Genomic DNA, 21,491 nt, shown 5'->3' with positions numbered 1-21,491 from the left:
ATCATATGCATGCCAATAATATAATGATATAGAGAAATGTAATTATTATATACACAAACATAAATAATATGATAAAAATTCATCACATTAGGAGACAACTAATGAACACTAAAAAAAGAAAAAAAAATTCTTTGATCAAGACAACCAAGTTCTCAAATCTTAAAAAATGAGTTTTCTATGAGAGAAAAAAGAGAATAGAAAAAAGAACATTTGTATTGTTTCAAATACTTTAAAATTAAGGGAGAGTTTATAACTCTAAGAATTTCTTCATTTCACAACTAAGTCTTATTATACACACCCTTTTAACATAAACTAAAGTTCATCCTATTACATTCAGACTATTAAAACTCATTAACCACATACATTACAATTATTATTATTATTATTAGCGGAAACATAAATGCATTTGATGTATATCTCTGTCCGCATTTCTATTTTTCTATTTCGTGTTTTGTGTTAAAATTTATTCAAAATAACATATTATAAATTTTTAACACTAACTATATGAAATACAAAAAATATATAAAATAAATTTTAAAAATTAAATTTTATATTACTACAATATATTATTATCATATTTATTATTATGTTTATTTTGTACTTGATGAATGTTTACCTGTAAGTTTTTTTTTCTTGTGTTATTTTTAGTTTATTAAGTTATTTTTTCTCAATATATGTCTATTTCTACACATTTTTTGTTTGTTTGGGTAAGAGTTAAATTTGTTATTTTACAATAGTTTCGTTAGTTTTATTTTATTTATGATAAAATGATAAATACCCTCATGTATGTGATGATAATCAACAAGACTAGCATATCATGTTGATGTCCAAGCAAGTGAATGGACCACCATTTTCGCTTATCTTTGTCTTTTGACAAAGTCAACTGAAAAGTTTGGATAAAGAGAGTAAGTTCCTACAGTGAGTAATCATTACCCCTACTTCAGAATCATCCTTAAACATGTTTTTTACCCTATCCACCACCAACTTACAGTCCAACTCAAATATCACCTTAGTCAGACCAAGGCTAACCATCTACTGCATTACTTGAAGTAGGCCCAGTGTCTCACCCTCGAGAACCTAGAATCAAGGTTCCTTCCACACAAATCTTGCTGCCACAAATTCACCACTGGGATTACTACTACACATAACCCATCTGGTTGTGTTAGTGTGTGTTTGGTAACAATTCAGAACAAAAATTGTTGTGAATTTTCAGAAGCCACAAACACACATAATATGTTTATGAAATGCAACATCTATGCTGCATTTAGCGATTCCATCTTGAGGAGCCTTCCACTTAACCACAACAACATCAGTTAACTGAGCAACAATCGTGCCTCGTTTTGGCTTAGAAACTTGCCAATCCTCAAGGGTTTGCTTATATTCTCCCAAAGCTTTTCATTTGTTTCTTTCCATATACCCTATACGATCTCCTTAGCCGAATGACAATGGTCCAACAATGAATTAATTCTCTATGTCTCAAGCCTAACTCTTGCCAACACAACTAACTCTTTCCACTAGTGAGAAAGTGTCACAAATTTTTTAATCCATCCTCTGAGTGAGCACAAGTTGAAGGACAATCAATGCCTTTATCTTTAAGTCTCATCCTCGTGGGTATAACATCTCGACAGATCCTCCAAAGGAAAAGTTTCATCCTCGAAGGAGCTTCCAGCTTTCCAAATACAGGACCAGTCCTCATCAACTTGCAACTGACTATTCATCAAGGATAAAAGGCATTCTTAACTGAATACATCCCATCAATTTTAGTTTTTTTAAGAACCGATCTTTTATTCTTACTTTTTGTTTTAAGTGACAATTGAGAGGATAAAATTCATTATATTAACCTTTTCTTTTAGCCATTATTTTTACATTAAGTATGTTTGGATAAATTTGAAAGTATAGGGAAAAATCTAAATTTCACATCGACTAAAAAAAAAGTCAAGTTAGAGTATATAAGTGAGAAATAATCTCTCACCCTTAGAATTAACTTTTTGGGTTGAGTTAGACACAAACTCAAAAGAATTTAAGATGGTATTAGAACATATACAAAATTAATTCAAATGGTCACATACCATGTTAATTATGCACTAAGCCCAATAAGTATTAGACGTGAAGGGTGTATTGAAAAAAATTTAAGTTCCACATCGATTAAAGATAAAAGTAAATAAGAGTATACAAGAGTGAGGGATAATCCTTACTCCTTAAACTAGCTTTTGGAATTGAATTAAGCTTAAACTCATATTTAAGAATCCAAGAGAGAAGTTAATTATATTTTTACTCTCAAAGTAATATTCTTTCTTTTTGCATTTAGTAATTAAAATTTATTATTATGCATTGAAATAAATAAAAAATCCCTTCAATCATGTCATACCTTATTTCTTTTTTTAGCTAAACTCAAGTAAAAAAAGCCTTTGTTAATGGAATTATTACACATTGCCAAACACTTTCAAATAATTATTAGAGAATAATCATGAAACCTACTCACTCCATTCAACTAAGATTTTGTAGGATTAATTTGCTTGTTGAGATTTTCTTACTACATAGATGATATAGACCTATAACAACCAATGGACGAAACTATAAATGACATTAAGATTGAACTAATGATGTCAACTGCTTTTTTAGAAGGACAAAAAATTGAAGATTTGTCAAATCCAAGAGGATGCTAGTTTGAAGTTATATTGGTTTATGTTTGGAATAGAAGATTCAGAAAATCTATTCCTTGTTAAAAGATAATAAAATAATTATTTTTGAGTGTGTTTTATTTTTGAAAAAGTAATATCTCCACGTTATACTCTTTTTTATTTCTAGAGAAAGGGACCAAAGAAGTAGATTCCTAATAAAGGAAAATGCATCTTGGGGAGAAAAATACAGACATTATAATGTTTTTAGTTATGATTTTAAATTAAATCTAAAATTCTACTTCAGTAAGTTTAATAAAAAAAACCACATTTAAAAATTAAAATAAACATTGATTAAAAATAAACTTCAATTTAAATAAATTAAAGTTTACTAAAGAACACCTATGCCCGCCCTTAAATACAAAACCGGCACAAATACGGGAGAGTAATAAGGTGGGGTCAGTAACTGCACTACACTACCGTCGCCTACATCCTCCATGTTTCTCTTTGTCGCACACTCGACGCAATCGACCACACTATCCTGCCAGCGTGGCTCCCATACCTCTCGCCACGCGCTTCCATCTCCGCCGTCCATCTCATTCCACCAACGGCTCAACTTCCCCAAACGCGATTTCGCGCGTGAACGCGTAAGCGTCTTTTCGGTATGCTTCGGAATAAAGATTAAAGAAACTGGAAACACTTGGTTTTGAAGTAACTGCACTGGGACTCCCCCAGAAACAACCCCTTTTAAATCACACCCACTTCCTTTTTCCTCACCCTTCGATTGAACCATTCACTATGGTCAAGATTCAAACCGCATCAAGTCATTGCATCAGACGGTAAAAACGAGGGTTGTAAATCATGCAACGTGAGCGTGAGTGACACCTTGAGAATCCCCTACAAATTATCCAACCTTTTCAGTTTCCATTCAGATATTTTTGTTTTTTCAAATTTCACTGATCCAGCTAGCACAGTTTTACAGAGAGCAACAAACAAAGCAACTACAAAATTTATGCAGCTTTAGATCAATGTCTTTCTCTCTCTCTCTATCTGTCTCTTCCATGGTACACAACCTTCTTGTGTTTCTCTCTCTACTCTTGTTCACTCCATATATTCCTCTTCTCGCTCTGTTAAACAAAAGCAAATGAGGAAATAAATAATTATTTTAATTTTGTAATCTCATTGTTTGGTTCTGGTTCTCAGGAATGGTAGATTTGAGGTGAAGACGTTCCACATTGGTCAGGTAATCCTCAGATCTAGCTTCACTCTAGCTTGTTAACACCAATTTCATGCACTGATTCAAGGACTGAGCAATGTTCAGTGCATGCTAGTTCTTGCTTGTAGCAGATCTTGTGGATTGACTGATTCTAGGGTTTCTATATTTTTGCATTTTAAACTTAAGTTTTTTTGCAGTTCTTTGTTACGTTCTCCAGTGTTGCGGCATTTTAAGCGAAATGTTTTAATTTCTATTTTTAGTGAATTCGTCGTATTTGTTGTGCTTAATCAGAACTCAACGGGTAGGAGTAGGAGTCGGAGGAGTTCGAGAGATCGAACGTAATTTGCATTGTGATTTGTCTCATCATTTCATTTCCGTACGCTATTATTGTCGGTGGCATATAGCACTTCTGTTTTCCTAGTAGCGGTTTTGCGGTGGAGGTTACGAAAAAGTCAATGAGTGATGGTGCATCACATTAAAAAGGATATAGATATGATACCATTTTTTTGGTGCTGTATTATTGCATTAGAGAAAAGATGGTATTAATTGTGCATGATGCCATGATGTCTATGTCTATTTACTGTTGATAGTTGATTGGTCATTAATTATGTCATCATAAGTTGTTGATAATACTTGATTTTTAGTAGGGAAAATATATTTTTCTATTGTTAATTACATATTCATTAATGGTTTTTCTTTTTTGATTAGGAAAGCTATTTATTCTGAGACTAACAGTATCCTCATGGAAGAAAAAGCTGTTGTTCGGTTTCACATAAAAGTATTGCCTAAAGGAAAAAAAAGTTACCAAAGTTATTTTCTTAGCATAATTAAATTTTATGAGAAGGCATCACCAGATGCACTTTTGTTTAAAGTTCTATGTTATCCTTGACGTGTTTCTTAAGGTATTAGTTCAATATTACTATAAATTTAATGAGATCTCCTTTCCTGAACTCCTAAAAACTAGTCCTTTTGAAAATCACAGCATTTTGTTTTTCTGAATACTTTAGCTTACCAGCAATGGAGGACATACTAGTTTCAAGAATTTATCCCACCAATATGCTTGGCTAATTAAAGGAAATGAAGAGTTCACTTTTTCTTTAGTTGCATTAAGTATAGTTAATTGAATTTGGTGATCTAGTTAAGCTGCAAAGCAGGCATCTTGCATGTTTTCAGGATTAATTACTTTTCTATTTACTAATTTACAAATATTAAACAGTAGTCGTAGGATCAATTGAGAAATTAGTTTTACCTTCTTCTGTTACAGGTCCCGATCTCACGATGGGGAAGTCACCAGGAAAATGGATCAAAACTGTACTGTTCGGGAAAAAGTCATCTAAATCAAATATTTCAAAAGGCAGAGAGGTAGTAGTAATATTATGATACTTAAGGCAACATCACAACTCTGGTCAATGTTAATCAATATTCATATTTCATGAATGCAGTCACAAATATGCTTTCAAATTATATCATTTTTTACACGACATAAATAGCCAACTTTATTTTTCTTCTAGAGAAATGCAAAACACTCTCTAATGCACTCTTTCTACTCCCTCTTTTATTGGATAGTAAAATTTAGTGAAAACTGCAAAATCATGAATGAGGTTCATTGAATAAGAAGTGTGAGATCTACAGAATTTTGTGATTTCCATCAAATTTCAACCAATAGGAGAGGGTGTGTTAAAAAGAGTGTGTTGCTAGCATTCCTTTTCCTTTAAATTTTAATGCAAATTGCATCATCAGAATTGTTAATCAAATGTTTTCATGGATTGAGAGAATAAAGGCAGGAAGGAGAGAACACATATTCTGTTTTGCATTAAATATTTAAATGATACATTCTGGTTTGGTGCTGTTGTCCTGGGCTTAACATTTGTTACTATTTTTGCCCTGTGCTGACCTTGTTAGCACTTAGCAAAAATTGCAAATAACCTAAATTTACACATGAATTATAAATTGTTAACTGTTATGTTGTTGAAAGCATCAGTGTTAAACTCATTTTTCTTAACAAAGATGATAGTATTTTGATATGATCTTCCCCTTCTGTTGTGAAATACCTGACTTGGTTTGCTATAATTTCATTTAGAAGCTTGTTAATCAAAAAGGAGTAGTAGTTACCTCCAAGGTGCCAGAAACTGGTTTGGCTTTAGAACCAACCTCCGATACTATTGCCAGACATGAGGAAGATCCAGAGCTGGAAAATAAAGAAGCAGAAAATGTTTTACCCGGGAATCAAGAAATAGACACAGTGGGATCAATTAATGAAGATGCTGCACTAGATCCAGAGAAAATGAGGCTGGAGGAAGCAGCTACAAAGGCACAAGCTGCTTTCAGGGGTTATTTGGTATACAACTCTGTTTTATTGAATACTTTACTGATTAAAAACACTTCACTGATGAAATTGTATGTGTCCTTTAGTTTTAAAACAAAATTGAACTGTAAATATGAAAAATATGTTTTAATCTGTACTGCAAAAGAATAGTAAATGAGTGGAATTGATTTTCTGCTATGATTGTAAATTATGTTAACATCTGACTTGGAGGCTTTGGTGGATCAAAAAATGAAGAGGTTTAGAGGATTTAATGTTAATTATTATTAGAGCTCCACCTTGAAGATCAGTGTGACATTTAGAGTTATAATCCCTGGAGACTTAATTTGTCTTTCCCTGTCCCCATTTTTTTCTTCCAAATTTCGGATCTTATTTTATAAAATTGATCTGAGACTCTGACTGTCTGACATGTTTATTTGTTGAGGGAAGCTGCCAAGTCTATGTTGCAACTTTGTTCATTTTCTCTAAAATAAACTAAGTTAATAATATCTTTCCTTTTATAATTATTTGAAAAATTGTTTTCTTGAAGATAAAATGGTTTGTTTGTTTAAACTTATTTGTTTACAAAAGTGTTTTTTAAAATAAAATAAGCAGTTTTCTGCTTTTCTGGTGTGTTTTTTAAACTGCTTTTACTTAAAAAAAGTTCTTTTCTGTTTTTCTCAAGCACCAAATCCTATTTGCATCTTAAAAAACACTTTTTGAAAAAGCTTTTTTTATTTTATTAATTTTAAGCAACAGGCTCAAACTCTGCCTGATTTGGTGGTTCCTGCTGTTATGATACTCTTTATGGAAACCATATTACATCTGCAAATTTGTTGTTTTCTTAAGTTTGTCATCGCTTCTGTCTCTAATAAATTGATGATTGATAAGTATGTCCAGGAAAGGTTGGCAATACTTGGCATATAAACAATTCCTTGACTTATTTGAACTATCTTTGTCAAGTTTTGATTGTATGACTTATTTATTTTTTATAAGTAGAAATATTTGATATAATTCCCCAACTAATGGGAGTGTCTTTCATGAAGGCTCGGAGAGCATTTAGGGCTCTAAAAGGAATAATAAGGTTGCAAGCACTCATCCGTGGGCACTTGGTTAGGAGACAAGCTGTTGTTACATTATGCTCAATGTATGGTATTGTCAAGTTTCAAGCACTTGTTCGTGGAGGAATAGTTAGACAGTCTAATGTTGGATCTGAAATCCATGAGAAGTCCAATATATTGAACCCTCTGGTAATTTTTTCAAAAATTGTATTCTCAATAAGTTATCATTAGTTCATCATGTTGTTTTTGGTTTTCTTCTGATTAAACCTCCTTTTTTGGGGAAAAGTATGCTAGTGATAAATGTGCCTGGTTGCCATGGTCAAGTTATACAGGCTAGTAGGATTGTCTTCATCAAGTTTTTTTTTTTTTTCAAACTACAAGTCTAACAATCTCTATTAAACAATTTGTGAAATTTCTAATGAGTTTCTTTTGGTTGTTGGGTAGTGCACCAGTTAGTTATTGTTAGAGAACTTCCAAGTTTCTGAGTGTTCTCATGTCAAGGATGAGAGTAGGTGAGGGAGATTGCATGCATAATATTTTTTAACTGCTGCTACTTTTAATTATTTTCCTTCTCAATGTGTTGTACCTTTAGGATGGCAAGCTTGTCAAGCCAAATGCTATGTTCACGAAAATTACCAAGCTGTCTGCAAATGCTTTCATTCGGAAGGTAACTTACATTACACCATGTATGTGTTAAGTTCAGTTTTTATGTCTTGCTGCTTATTCTGTATAAGTTTCATTCTAGAATACACAGTAAGTATACTCCCTCTGATCCCCTTTATAAGAACCAAATTAAAAATTGTTTGGTCCTTTTTATATGAATCAATCTAAAACGTTTCATGCAATTGTTATTTTTACAAAAACACCCTTAATTATAAGTCATTTCTCTAATTCAATAAGGTGATCTTAGGGTGAGTTTGTTTAAACTTAAAAAAACAACTTTAAAATAAGTGCTTTTTTAAGAAGCAGATAGGATGTGCTTCTTAAAATAAGCATAAAACTGTTTTTTTTTAAGCAGAAGCAATTTAGACAAACACTAAAAAAACAGAAAGCTGCTTATTTTATATTAAAATAAGCGCTTATTTCAAACTGGTCCGTAAATTGAGAAAGTAAGGGCTTTTCAAGTTTCTACCTTGGTTTAATTTAAGTTGTACGGTAATCTTAACTCTAAAATTTATGGGTGGATATGGTCCCCCCCCCCCCCCTCCAATTTATATTACTGTGTCAATAATCTAGAGCATGTACTTCTATAGTTCTATTACAATTTGTCCTTTTGATCTGTCAGTTAACTTGGCCATGTGATAATGTTGGTTTGCTGTTCCAGCTTCTTACTTCGTCAACTACAATAATGGCGCTGCGGTTGCAATATGTTCCCGGCGATCCAAATTCAGTCCTAAGTTGGTTGGAGCGCTGGTCAGCATCTCACTTTTGGAAACCAGTTCCCCAACCCAAGAAAATTCGAGATACTAAGTCTCAGAGAAAGCATGGCAATATTTCAGTTGGAGATACTCATGTGAGCAAGTCAAAACGAATCAACAGGAAGCTTCCTACTGCAAGTTTTGACTCGGTCCCAGTGCAAGCAAATCCTGAATTTGAAAAACCAAAACGAAACACAAGGAAAATTTCAAACCAATCCTCAGATCCTCATGTGCAGGAAAACCCACAAAGTGAGCTTGAAAAGATTAAACGTAACTTGAGAAAGGTTTATAACCCAGTTGTTGAGAATGCTGTTCCGTCAGAAGTTGAATCCGAAATGCCAAAGGATCATTTGGAAAAGGTAACAGTTACCTCATGCCTTGCTGTTTCAGAGCAAGAGGTCATTAGTTCTAATGAGAAGATCAAGAAGGAAGCAATATTAACTGTTTCCAGTGTGCCAGATATAGAAACTACTCCAAGACTTTCAGTTAGTAAGGAGGTGTCTGACACACCAAGCAGTTATCAAGTGACTGTGGAATCAAAACCATTGACTGAGATTACAACTAAAGATAAAAACATTTCTGTTTCTGACGAAGTAAAAAATGAGCCCATAGATTTACCAGAGCCTATTTGTAAAGATGAAAATTCTCACTTAACAAATGGAGATTTGAGTCACAAGGAAGATCAAATAGGCAGTGAAAACCAGAAACCAAACCAAAAAGCCTCAATTGTAGCAAAGCAGGAACGTGCAGAGAATGGTATACAGAATAGTCCAACATTACCGAGTTACATGGCAGCAACTGAATCTGCAAAGGCAAAGTTGAGGGCACAAGGATCCCCAAGATTTGGACAGGATGGAAGTGAAAGAAACAACCATACTCGGCGACATTCTCTGCCATCCTCAACTAACAGCAAAATTAATTCACCTTCACCTAGGACACAGAGACCAGTTCAATCAGGTGGCAAAGGTGGCCACAGAAGTGACAGAACTGTATCATCTTCTAGAGATGGGAATGGTATGATATAGTTCTATCTATAGTGGTTTGGAAAATTCACCCAAAAAGTATGACGGTTTAAATATATTGCACAATAATTTCACGTATTTAAAATTACTTGGTTAGCTGAATTGCTAGATTAAATCATGCCAAACTAGTCTAGATTTCAAATTCCGAAAAACAGTACAGTTCTTTTTATTTACAGGAAAACAACCTAGCAGATGTGATCTTCCAAATTTCAATTTGAATCATTTAAATTCTGGCGTTTGTCTTTTGTTACATGATTGATATTCATCAATGGGTCTGTTCGTCTTCCAGGAAAGGTAATTCAAGCAGAGTGGAGGCGGTAATTTGAGGAAGGCCGATGTTCTGGAGGAACATGAGGAGGGCGAAACCGTGTGTGGTTTATATGTATCTTTGATGAGAATTGTTGAATGGATAGGACTATAGGTGTGCTTGAATTCAGGTTATTTCTTCATTTGCTGCATTTTGGGCTTTGAGGGTGATTTGTACATTATAGGTTTCTAGTTTTGCATGATGCAACTATAACTAAATTTAATTATGTTTTAAGCATGATTTCTGAGCTGTCCATATTATGCATTGTTTTTCGTACTTTTGAGTGTCTGGTTATTGGCACTTACCTTGGCACGTTTTACCGAGAACTTCTCTATTTCGACCGAGTATGGTCGGGTAACAAGAATCGTGCTACATTTCTTAGCAGATGTTTGTTTTTGGGGATTTCAACAACCTATCGTCAAGGATAGAGCATCTTGTTCTGTTATGTTGACTTCTCAGTTCTCACCAACCTAGGATGACAAAATCTTTGAAAGGTTCTAGTAGTGTACGCTTTCGTGTTAAACGCTTGCTGTTAGAAATAGGCATGGTGGATTTGAGTGTGGAATCAAATTACTCTAATGTTACGTCGAGGATTGGTGGCCATTGGAGTGCATTCATTACATCCAATTAAGAATGACACAGTTCATAGGATTTCCGCGATTGTTAAGATATTTGGTTTCTGATATCGGATAAAATGAAGTCAAATGGCAAAAGCTACAATTTAGATGTGGAAAATTACGTCCACCGCATGACCAGACACGTAATTCTTCTGGTTTTCTTTTTTTGATTCCTGATTTGAGTGAGTGTTGCATTTAATTGCATATTAATGGTTTCTCAAAAGTGTACTGCAACTGAGGTAATGTTATTGTTTGAGGGAAATTTCTTGCTCCATAAGAAAGCTATTAGATTTTAGAAGACTGCAATTTTTTTTATTATTTGGAAAATCAATGTCCTTTATTTGATTCCAATTAAGATACAGTCACTAATCATTTTCTCTAGCAATTATATTCAAATTCATAGTTATTCGTATGATTTGACTTGAGTCGGAGAAAAGTTAAATCAATTGCGTTATAATACCTTCATATTTAAGTGTGTGTGGGTGAGAGAGGTATTAAATAATGTTAGAAATAATTTATATGATTTTTTTAATTCAACAACGAGTTTTAAATTAAAACTATCGATTTAAATTTATATGTTTTTTATTTATTTATTTGTAGTAATTTATATGTCTACTGTGAAAATTGAATTGTCAACATACCTACTTATAATAAGTTCAACTCAGCAGAATCAACCAGTGCTAAAATTATACACTTAAATATATTTTTTTCTTTAATAAATATTTTAATTTATTTTTGTTTCTTAATCAATTTTTGCTTTACAATAAGTAATAAATAAATAAATTTTCTTTTTGATTCTCAGTAGAAACAAAACAAAATATAATAATTTATTAGAAAATAAATATAAAATTTACTAAGTTATTAAAAAAAAATTATATTATCAAGCACTCAACTTGAAACAAAAATTATTAGAGAGAAAATGAAAAATGAGATATTTATTAGAAATAAAGCCAACATTGAAAGGAGGATTTGGCGAGGTAGCAAGCGTGCAGTATATATACGCAACGGTAAGAACGCTCGAATTTGGCTCCCATAAAACCAAGACACAGACAACACCAACACTCCATCCACACAGTACAGACAAACACAGATGACAAATCCTGCTCCTGCGAGCTTCTGGACTCAAGCAAACGCGCTTCTTCGCAAGAACCTTACCTTCCAGGTTCCAATCCCTTCTCCTTCTTTCTTTCATTTCAATTCGCCTCATTCAATTGCGCCATGCAATGATACATTTAATTTAATTTAACAATTTTTCTGCTGTTTGAAAGAAACGGAACGTGAAAACGAACGTTCAGCTGGTACTGTTCCCGGTGTTCCTCTGCTTGCTGCTTTTCGCGCTCCAACGCTTCATCGACACCCAAATCGGTGGGTCCGCCTTCAAATGCGGCTGCGTCTGCGCCAACAACACAACCCGAGAACACTCTCACTGCCCTGACTCACAAAAAGTGTGTGGGGTCCAGTACTCCGATTCCCTTCAAGCTGCCTTCTGCGCCATTCCCAACCCCATCGAATGGCCACCGCTCTTGCAGCTTCCGGCGCCGTCGAGCCGCGCCGTGCGAACCCCTTCTCTTCCCCTTTCGGATTTGCCCGATGCCTCGTGCCGGAGAACCGACTCGTGTCCTCTTACTCTGCTCTTCACCGCACAGAATCACTCCTTTGCGAAAAGTATGCCGTAAAACATACATGTTTGCTTTGCTCATTCTGTTGTTATAATCTTCATTCATGAGTTATGACGTGTTTGCTTGGAGATATAAGGTGGGTTGAATGGTTAAGGGAGAAGAAAAGGGGAAAAGGTCGCAGATTTGATCCCTTGTGCCAACAAAAACTAACATTCTAACATCTCACATTTGTCGATAAAAGAATAAAAATGACGTTTTTGCTTGTTTTTCTTTTGTTACAGACGTGGCTGCTAATATGTTTGGGAGTGCCTTGAGTGTAAGTGACTTTGGTAGTGATTTCTTGGCTAGTTTGGCCATGAATGTACTGGTGAGTTTCTTTTCTTGCATGTTTTTCTCTTTTCATTTTGTTTGAGTTTAATTTCTTTGGGCTGGGAATGTAAGTTCTGTTTACACTCTCAATCAATAAAAAAAATCATGCTAGATGGATTTAAGGTACTTGTTGTAAAAGTCAATAAAATTTCAATACTTGAAGAGTTCTGATTGATTGATGTTATAACTTATAACACTATCGTTGCATGAACAGTTTACTCTTTGTTTTTTTTTTTTTTTTTTTTAATTTAAGAGTTTAACAAGCGTGTACGGTCACTGTGAAAGGTTTTATATTGTCAACCAATTAGAGATTGTCCACTGTCAATCAATTAGAAATCAATAATTTATTATACATGATGTTTTGTGATTGAATGATAAAATAATTACTTTTTTGCACTGTGTTGGTCCATCTGCGCATGTATTATTTATTCTTAATTTTATTAGCGACAATTCAGTTTTGCTGCTTTTGCATCTCTTTTTCTTTTTTTTGTGAACCTTGTTGATGGTGACAAAAAATGATATTGATATAGGGATCTGAATCACCTCCCTGGGGAAACAATTTTATTGAAATTGCTTTCTCTTCGGGTGACCCCATTTATTATCTACAAAAAAAGTGCACAGACACAGAGAAATCTGGACTCTCCTTTCCTTCCCTGCCGGCAGCTGACAATGGTATGAAACATCCTTGTATTGCCAATGTACCTTGTAAATTGCTGTGCATGCCTCATGACTATTTTATACTGGAAACTTGCAATCCATTGTGCCATTCTTGATGGTTCCCACAAATTGCGTTGGCTGTAGTGTATCCTGGATGAGTTCATGGCCATATGTTCTTATGGTTTTGCTAGTTTGGTGTATGCTCTTGATGATGACTGGTTGCAAATGACAGATTGGCAAAATATTTAGCTGCTGGCTCATTATGCCTTTTACAAACTATTGTTTGCACTTTTTTTTTGAGGGAGGGGGGATAGAGTTTTGTTTGCTATTTTATTCCTGTGGCTATTTGACTTGAACCTAATTGTTCATTCATGTTTTTTGAAAAGCTTGGAGAACCATAAAATGGGAGTAATAAAAAATACTGAGTATAAGGTTCAGCATAAAACCATAAGTGCAACCTTTGTGATGCATTTGAAACACTTACACAATGATAATAATCTTATGGTCAGTTTTTCCCAATAAATTATTTGAATATTTTTGCATGGAGTACACTGGCATTTCATGTACACAATCTCATTTCTCTCTAGAGTCTAGACATGACAAGGGTCTGCATCTTACATATAGAGTATTGTTACTAATTGAATTTATTTCCCTTGATCTAGAGATCAAATGTGCTCAGGCTCTAAATTTATGGCGTAATAGTTCTTCTGAGATCAACGGTGAACTATATAAAGGTTATCAAACAGGTAACACAGATGGACAAGTCAATGAGATAGTTTCAGGTACTTAATATCATTTTTGTTTCAATACATGCAATGTGTGGAATATGGTACTTATTTTTGTTGTTTTGGCAGCTTTTGATTTTCTAAATTCAAACAGGAATAGATATAATGTCAGTATATGGTACAACTCAACCTACAAGCAAGGCACAGGATTTAGTTCTAATGTGTTGTTGCGGATTCCTCGCTCTATAAATCTGGTATATATATCTAAAACTTGTTTCAATTGTTGCATCCTCTTTGCAATTATCCTAACCATGGATACAACATAATGAAACAGAAAGCACAATCTCAGCTTATAAAATAAAAACGCGCTACTTGCTAGCCTGTACTATGAGTCTATCAATTTTTTTTTATTATAGGATTAAATTTAAAATCAAAACACATACTTGATTCATTATTGATGGAACAACATATTTTCTAAAGGAAAAAACTTGATTAACTATTACATATTTCAAATGCATGATTTGAATGGAAGTATGTGGAACTATGTTCATGATGCACATACAGTATTCAATTACTGTATTGCAAATTTCAAAATTAATTGCATCAGTAAATTTTACTAAGCTGATATAATAATAGTAATTTCAATCAATATACATTTTCCCTTTTTTTTCAATAGCATTTGGTCTTTATTTATCTGCTCCTGACAGATGATGATAGGGAACTGACATCTATATGCATGCAGCTATCAAATTCCTACCTGCAGTTTCTGCTTGGACCTGGAACCAAAATGTTATTTGAGTTTGTAAAGGAAATGCCAAAGCCTGAGACCAGTTTTAGGCTTGAGATATCTTCTCTTCTGGGAACTATGTTTTTTACATGGGTCATCCTGCAACTTTTTCCTGTAAGTGCACATATATCTGAACATATGTATTCACTACCATAGAGTATAGTTGGATAAATAACACTACAATAAAACTATCCTATGAGCTTGGTAGGAACTTTGTGATTACAAATAACCCCCAACATCTTTCTCCATTTTAATTTTAACCATTCAACTTGTATCCTATTTGTAATATTGATCCCAAATATTTTAAATTTAGAAACCTGTGGCACACATCTTTTCCTATTTTTACTTCCAATTCATTTTTCTCTTGGTTTTGGCTAAAATAGCAATGCATATGCTCTGTCTTACTACTCAAGTGAAAAACTCTTTCATTCCAAAGTTTATCTTCTAAGCAAGTTCAGAGTTGACCTCTTCACTCAAATCCTCAATCAAAACTATATTATTCACGAAAAGCATGCAATATAGGATAATCTTGTGCACAACTCTCGTAAGCACATTCAATACTAAATTAAACAAGACTCAAAGATGAGCGTTGATGTAATCTTATCCTTCTAGGAAAGTCCTTTATCTCGCTTTCTAGAGTTCTCACACTAGTAGTTACCCCATCAATATCATACATGCCTTGTATAGTTTGGATATAAGTAACGCAATCACCTTTCTTTTCTTAAGTTTTCCACAATATTTCTCTTGGCATTCAATCAAATTCTTTTTCCATGTCGATAGAAACCATATTTTAGTCTCTTTATTTTGATACCTTTGCATCAACCCTCGTAAAAATAAATGGTTTCTGTTGTATAACTTTTAGGAATAAAATCCAATTGATTATCTGTGATCCTATATCTTTCTATCTAATAGCACATTTAGTTGTTCAACTTGATAAGCTCTATATGTTTGTGCAGGTTGTTCTGACATCACTAGTCTATGAGAAGCAACAAAAATTAAGAATCATGATGAAAATGCATGGTCTTGGTGATGGGCCGTATTGGATGATTTCATATGGTTATTTTCTTGCCATATCAATAATCTACATGTTGTGTTTTGTGATATTTGGTTCACTCTTAGGTAAGAATATAACCATTGAGCTGTTTGCTCTTCTTGGGATTTTCTCGTTTTCTTTAATACTGCTGACTTTATTTTCAGGATTAAAAATCTTCACAATCAACGACTACAGCATCCAATTTGTGTTTTATTTCATCTATATTAACTTACAAATTGCACTGGCGTTTTTGGTGGCTTCCATATTTTCAAATGTTAAGACTGCTACAGGTTTGATGATAGCTACTTTTCTCTTGTTCATAATAATGGGTGTATTACTATTTTCTTTTCCCAGATCTGACTAGTGATTACTGACTTGTGTTCTTGATAATTGCAGTTACTGCATATATTGGTGTCTTTGGAACTGGGTTATTAGCTGGCTTTCTTTTCCAATTTTTTGTTCAAAATACATCATTTCCAAGTAAGTGATTGAGGAATGATACCCATTATGGGTTATTCTTATAGTTTTCATATATAACTTTTTGTACTTTATTAAGTCATTGGAGGAACTCATCAAGGGAGACTTGAAACTTAACAATATTTTTGAAAGCTTGGTTTTTAACCGTGCCGAATGGCGTCGTGTGATCCATGTAGCTGACCTCACCTAATGGGATAAAGCTTTGTTGTTGTTGCTCTATTAAGTTATATCTCTAATCGATATGGGACTAAACACAACCCTTGAGGCTGAAACTAAGGCAACCACAAAGAGGCCACAACTAAAGTGGGTTAGGGGTGATTGCAATTAAAACAGCCGTCCAACAAGAAGTCTGTACACCTTTTGAATAAAAATTGGTTAAACTCAGTCAGATTTAGCCTGGATGTTTACTAAATAGTCAAAGTAATTAGGGATGTAAACAACAAGGTGGGGAGAAAACCTTGAAGAGTGTATACTGGAAGGAATAATAAAGACAGTCAGAAATTTAGGCGGGAGCTTAGGTGGTTAAAAAGGTTAATTGGGCCAGTGGATAATTAACAACTTGTATAGGGGAAGCATCTTCTGGGAATAGTTAAGGATCGAGCCATTGCTTCAGTGTAAAAGGGAAATCCTTAGAGGAAAATGTTGTCCTTGATTTTTTTATTTCAATATCAGAAAATTTTATATCTCCCCTTAATCTCTTTCCCTGTCTATGAATCTCCTTGTGCTCCCCTTAGAGTTTAGGTTTGGACCTAACTCAATCTCAAAAGCTAGCTCATGAAGTAAGGGTTACCCTTAACTTATATACACTATTTTGATCATATTACTAGTCAATATAGGATCTCCATCACACCCCTTTCACATAAAGGACTGGACATTTAGAGAGTAAAGTTTGGATGACTAGGTATTTGAGGCTGTTATGATAACAGCTCGATAATGGGTGACCTGATAGGTTCAACAACAATTATTATAATAGACTCTGATACCATTTTAGAATTTGGGTTAGATACTTAACTTAATCCCAAAAGTTAGCTCATGAAGTGAGGGTTGTCCCCCCACTTATTTACACTATTTTTGCCATATTACTAGTTAATGTGGGATTTTCAACGGTTCCTATCAAAATAATGATTTGGCATTTGAAGTTGTATATTTGCATTGGAGGAAAATCTACTGTATCACTACCAAATTCAGAAATTATTTGATTATCTATGAATTGTAAATGATGGACTGATAAGATCACTTTTACTGTAATGAGAATTTTTAACTACTTAGATTTCACTTCAGCCGCCTTTATGGATTTTATGTCTGTGTTGGAAGTTTCTTATCTTCTAGCTTTTTGATTTTCTTCAGGAGGGTGGATAATTGTTATGGAGTTGTATCCTGGGTTTGCTTTATATCGCGGGTTATATGAGTTAGCACAATTTTCCTTTGAAGGGAGTAGTTCAGAGACAGGTGGTATGAAGTGGCAGAATCTGAGTGAAAGCACCAATGGCATGAAAGAGGTCTTAATTATCATGTTTGTTGAGTGGATAATGATGCTTTTTGCTGCCTTCTACGTTGACCAAGTATTGTCGTCAGGAAGTAGAAAAGGTCCGCTTTTTTTCTTGAAAGGATTTCAGAAAAGGCCTCCTTTCCAGAAGCTTGATGCCCAAATGCCGGTGTCAAAAGTATTCTCTCAAATGGAGAAACCTGATGTCATCCAAGAGGTGAGTATTACTTAGTACTGAATGAATGTATACCGTGCTCATATTATGTGTTCACCTGGATTATTAAATTGAGTAAACTAAGGTCTATCAAGAGGTGCATTTCACATGTTGGTTTTAGAAATCGATGTAATGGTGTTGCCTTGGTGACGAGTAGTATTGTGAATTGTGATGCACAACTCTTAAATAACTTGGTAGTACAAGTAGGGTGGAACCTTAATCAGGCACACACTCCATAGTGAACCAAATAACTTTTGTTTCAATTACAAACTTTTCTGTATTAAAAAATTATTTGTCCTGAAATTATGGGGATTAAGCTCTTGAGGGAGGAAAAAGAGAGAATATAGACTGAATATTCTAAAATTAATAATAACTTAATATGATATGATCCATTATGCGTGTTTTGATGTGATATAGAAGACTTATAATCCTAATTAAATTAAACATGGAAACAAATCTCAAGATTTCTAACAATTTGTATTCAGGGGGGAAAAGGTAACATGAAGGTTTGAGTTTGACTTAATTAGCTAGCTTGTTCTAACCCATTAAGGTTTGCCCAGTGGTGGGCGTTTAGGTATATTGTACAAGGCCCTAAATTCAAACCTTGATGCTACTATTGTACACAAAAAAAAAAAAGATGTTGCATTTGTCTCATAAATGTTACTATATATTTTCCATGAAAGACCTCATTCATGTATCATGTATGTGTTACAAGTTAGGTTGTACTGATGTACTCAATATGTCAATACTGAGTTACATGTGTAAGGTGTTAAATGCTTTCTTCTTTTTCTCTTCAGAAGGAGAAGGTGGAGCAACTGCTACTTGAACCGACTATTAATCATGCAATTGTATGTGATGACCTGAAAAAGGTCTATCCAGGGAGGGATGGAAATCCAGATAAATATGCAGTTAGAGGGTTGTTTCTTTCTGTGCCTCAAGGGGAATGCTTTGGTATGCTTGGTCCCAATGGAGCTGGGAAGACCTCTTTTATCAATATGGTCAGTAAAAATGGTTCAACTGATATGTGCATTGAAATTTGCTTGAGTTGTCTGAGCTGATATAAGAGAACAGAATAAGTTTGAACTTTGAAAATACCTTACGAAAATAGACCGTGATGAGCTAAATTCACTAAGTTATGAAATTCTAATAGAATGAATCATGCTACTTTCTTTGAATGATTTTCTCCTTAAGTCATAAATCTAATGAGCTTTTGTGTGCTTATAGATGATTGGTCTCACAAAGCCAACCTCTGGTATGGCGTTTGTTCAAGGCTTGGACATAAGAACTCAAATGGATGGAATATATACTACCATGGGTGTATGCCCACAGCATGAGTAAGCTGGAAAATTCTTCTAATTTTTATTTTTGGTTTCAATATTTTTTTAGTCCTTGCAATTTAGTGTTTTTTTGCTTTTCGTCCTTGCAAAATTATTTTGTTTTTAGTTCTTGCAAATTATATTTGTTTTGTTTTTCATCCTTAAAGTACTTTAGATAGCGTTTTGAACAGTGAAAAAAACACTATCTAAAGCGCTGTAAGGACAAAAATAAAACAAACATAATTTGCAAGATCTAAAAAAAAAAAAAAATTGCAAGGAAGAAGAACAAAAAAATGCTAAATTGCAAGGACTAAAAATATATTTAAGCTTTTATTTTTTTTCTTTCCTAAATCAAACTTATAACTACTAAAAAAATGTTTTCTAACTTACCATTCACTTTATACTGTAGCTTGCTGTGGGAAAGCTTGACAGGTAGAGAACACCTATTTTTTTACGGCAGACTTAAAAATCTTAAAGGCTCAGTCTTGACACAAGTAAGTTAGTTTCAGAGAATTATTATTTTATTTTATTAAGGACTTAAAAAGTACGTAGTATTTAGTTGTACTACTCTTGTAAAATATTAAGTGTTTAAAGTTATGGTGCTTCTACAACACATTCTCAATTATTATTTATTACTTATTTTCTACTAAGGGCTGGATCTATATAGAAGACGATTGCAGTGTACATACAATTTGAACAAATTTCTTTTTAGCTATTATTTGGCAGGGAAGACTTAGATAAATTTAGCTACCAATCTATTGCTGCAGGAAGTAGAAGAATCTTTGGAGAGTTTAAACCTTTTTCATGGAGGAGTTGCTGATAAGCAAGTTGGAAAATACAGTGGAGGGATGAAGAGGAGGCTTAGTGTTGCAATTTCATTGATTGGGGATCCCAGAGTATGTTTTAGTTTTCAATCCATTCTAATCATTTTTCTTTAAAGAAGATTCAACTTGGGTTTCCTTATTCTGTACGTGCAAAATTTTGTAAAGGTTGTTTACATGGATGAGCCAAGTTCCGGGTTAGACCCTGCCTCAAGAAAAAACTTATGGAATGTTGTCAAGCATGCGAAACAGAACCGTGCAATCATTCTCACCAGTATTCTCTCACTCTTTTGTGGATTTTGATTTAGAAGCACGTTATTCTGCTCGTTCTATTTAGATATACTCAGCTTGTTATCATCTCATGCTAACATAAACATTTTGAGTCTCTCTACAATATTGATAATTCTTGGTTTTATGCTCTCAGCACATTCCATGGAAGAGGCAGAGGCCTTATGTGATCGATTGGGAATATTTGTAAATGGTAACTTGCAATGTGTAGGAAATGCAAAGGAGGTAACATTGCTCAACTGATTTGCTGTATCAAAATCTTTTGCAAAATAAATCTGTTGGATCAATGCAATTTATGAGAAACCCATAGATTGCACATGATTCTTGGATGCAGCTTTGAATGTAACTGCTCAAAATTCCTATCTGATCAAATACTTTCACTGTCTATTCTTTTACTGCAAAGTAGAAAATGCAAATTTGAACTGTGCAGACTTTTTGATTTCTTATAACACTGGCTATTTCTGTTGGTTTCTAATAGCTGAAAGCAAGATATGGAGGAACTTACGTGTTCACAATGACAACATCTTCAGACCATGAAAAAGATGTGGAGAACATGGTGCAGAAACTCACCCCAAATGCCAACAAGATATACCATCTCTCTGGTACTCAGAAGTTTGAGCTGCCAAAAGGGGATGTTAGAATAACAGATGTATTCCAAGCTGTTGATGCTGCAAAGAGAAACTTCACCGTTTCTGCATGGGGCTTAGTTGACACCACATTGGAAGATGTCTTCATTAAGGTAGCACGCGAGGCTCAGGCATTTGACACCTTGTCATAACTGTCATACAAAATAAACTCTGCTCAAAACCAAATTAGTATTTAGTAAATACATAAACTCTATGCTACACGGTTAGCATAGAGTAGCTGGTAGCCAGAATAAGAGTTTGGTCTAGTAATATTCTATATACCCATTATCCTATAGCACCTTCCTAATTGTGAGATTAGTATAATTGAATGGCCTTTACAAATGCAAGGCCTTTACAAATGCAAGCGGATGAACATCAAGCCTGAATATTCTATATACCCATTTCCCGCCGAGGAATTGCTTTGATGATAAATATCAAGCCTGAATATTGTATGCTGCGGATGAACAATTGATTATTTTGTTAAAAGAATGGTTTTACTATTCTGTGCGCTA

General features: G+C 34.0%; 2 protein-coding genes across 10 annotated transcripts; both read left to right on the top strand.

The window, feature by feature from the left end:
• The first annotated feature begins 3,336 nt into the window (after nt 1-3,336).
• IQD14 (protein IQ-DOMAIN 14) lies at nt 3,337-10,222 on the top strand. 9 transcript variants are annotated; one of them, XM_041015205.1, is made up of 9 exons: nt 3,337-3,492; nt 3,593-3,682; nt 3,822-3,861; nt 5,099-5,196; nt 5,918-6,172; nt 7,183-7,386; nt 7,790-7,864; nt 8,522-9,629; nt 9,927-10,184. In XM_041015205.1, the coding sequence occupies exons 4-9, from the start codon at nt 5,113-5,115 to the stop codon at nt 9,956-9,958; spliced, it is 1,758 nt and encodes a 585-aa protein (XP_040871139.1). In that variant the 5' UTR covers nt 3,337-3,492; nt 3,593-3,682; nt 3,822-3,861; nt 5,099-5,112; the 3' UTR covers nt 9,959-10,184. The 9 variants fall into 9 exon arrangements, with proteins under 9 accessions (XP_040871139.1, XP_040871138.1, XP_006579536.1 ...); XM_041015204.1 differs by having other exon boundaries at nt 5,915-6,172; XM_006579473.4 differs by having other exon boundaries at nt 5,099-5,199; nt 5,915-6,172.
• A 1,336-nt stretch (nt 10,223-11,558) lies between these two features.
• Nucleotides 11,559-21,491, top strand: LOC100792897 (ABC transporter A family member 7). The gene is made up of 18 exons (XM_003525423.4): nt 11,559-11,723; nt 11,830-12,226; nt 12,462-12,547; nt 13,080-13,221; nt 13,869-13,988; nt 14,061-14,185; nt 14,674-14,832; nt 15,675-15,837; nt 15,916-16,041; nt 16,148-16,231; nt 17,576-17,931; nt 18,726-18,926; nt 19,153-19,262; nt 19,654-19,738; nt 20,012-20,140; nt 20,234-20,339; nt 20,490-20,578; nt 20,832-21,491. The coding sequence occupies exons 1-18, from the start codon at nt 11,652-11,654 to the stop codon at nt 21,129-21,131; spliced, it is 2,850 nt and encodes a 949-aa protein (XP_003525471.1). The 5' UTR covers nt 11,559-11,651; the 3' UTR covers nt 21,132-21,491.

This window comes from Glycine max, chromosome 5 (assembly GCF_000004515.6).
Source record: "Glycine max cultivar Williams 82 chromosome 5, Glycine_max_v4.0, whole genome shotgun sequence".
Taxonomy (NCBI): domain Eukaryota; kingdom Viridiplantae; phylum Streptophyta; class Magnoliopsida; order Fabales; family Fabaceae; genus Glycine; species Glycine max.
Note: the sequence above shows the minus strand (reverse complement) of the source record. Positions and strands in the feature narration are given on the sequence as shown.

What these genes read in the sequence shown, in the direction of transcription:
- IQD14 (XM_006579473.4), top strand. Translation starts at nt 5,113, where the DNA reads ATGGGGAAGTCACCAGGAAAATGGATCAAAACTGTACTGTTCGGGAAA. An exon ending in CTGCTTTCAGGGGTTATTTG is followed by an intron (nt 6,173 to 7,182) that starts GTATACAACTCT and finishes TCTTTCATGAAG; the next exon opens with GCTCGGAGAGCATTTAGGGC. An exon ending in CCAATATATTGAACCCTCTG is followed by an intron (nt 7,387 to 7,789) that starts GTAATTTTTTCA and finishes TTGTACCTTTAG; the next exon opens with GATGGCAAGCTTGTCAAGCC.
- LOC100792897 (XM_003525423.4), top strand. Translation starts at nt 11,652, where the DNA reads ATGACAAATCCTGCTCCTGCGAGCTTCTGGACTCAAGCAAACGCGCTT. An exon ending in GAATCACTCCTTTGCGAAAA is followed by an intron (nt 12,227 to 12,461) that starts GTATGCCGTAAA and finishes CTTTTGTTACAG; the next exon opens with ACGTGGCTGCTAATATGTTT. An exon ending in CCGTGCAATCATTCTCACCA is followed by an intron (nt 20,340 to 20,489) that starts GTATTCTCTCAC and finishes TTATGCTCTCAG; the next exon opens with CACATTCCATGGAAGAGGCA.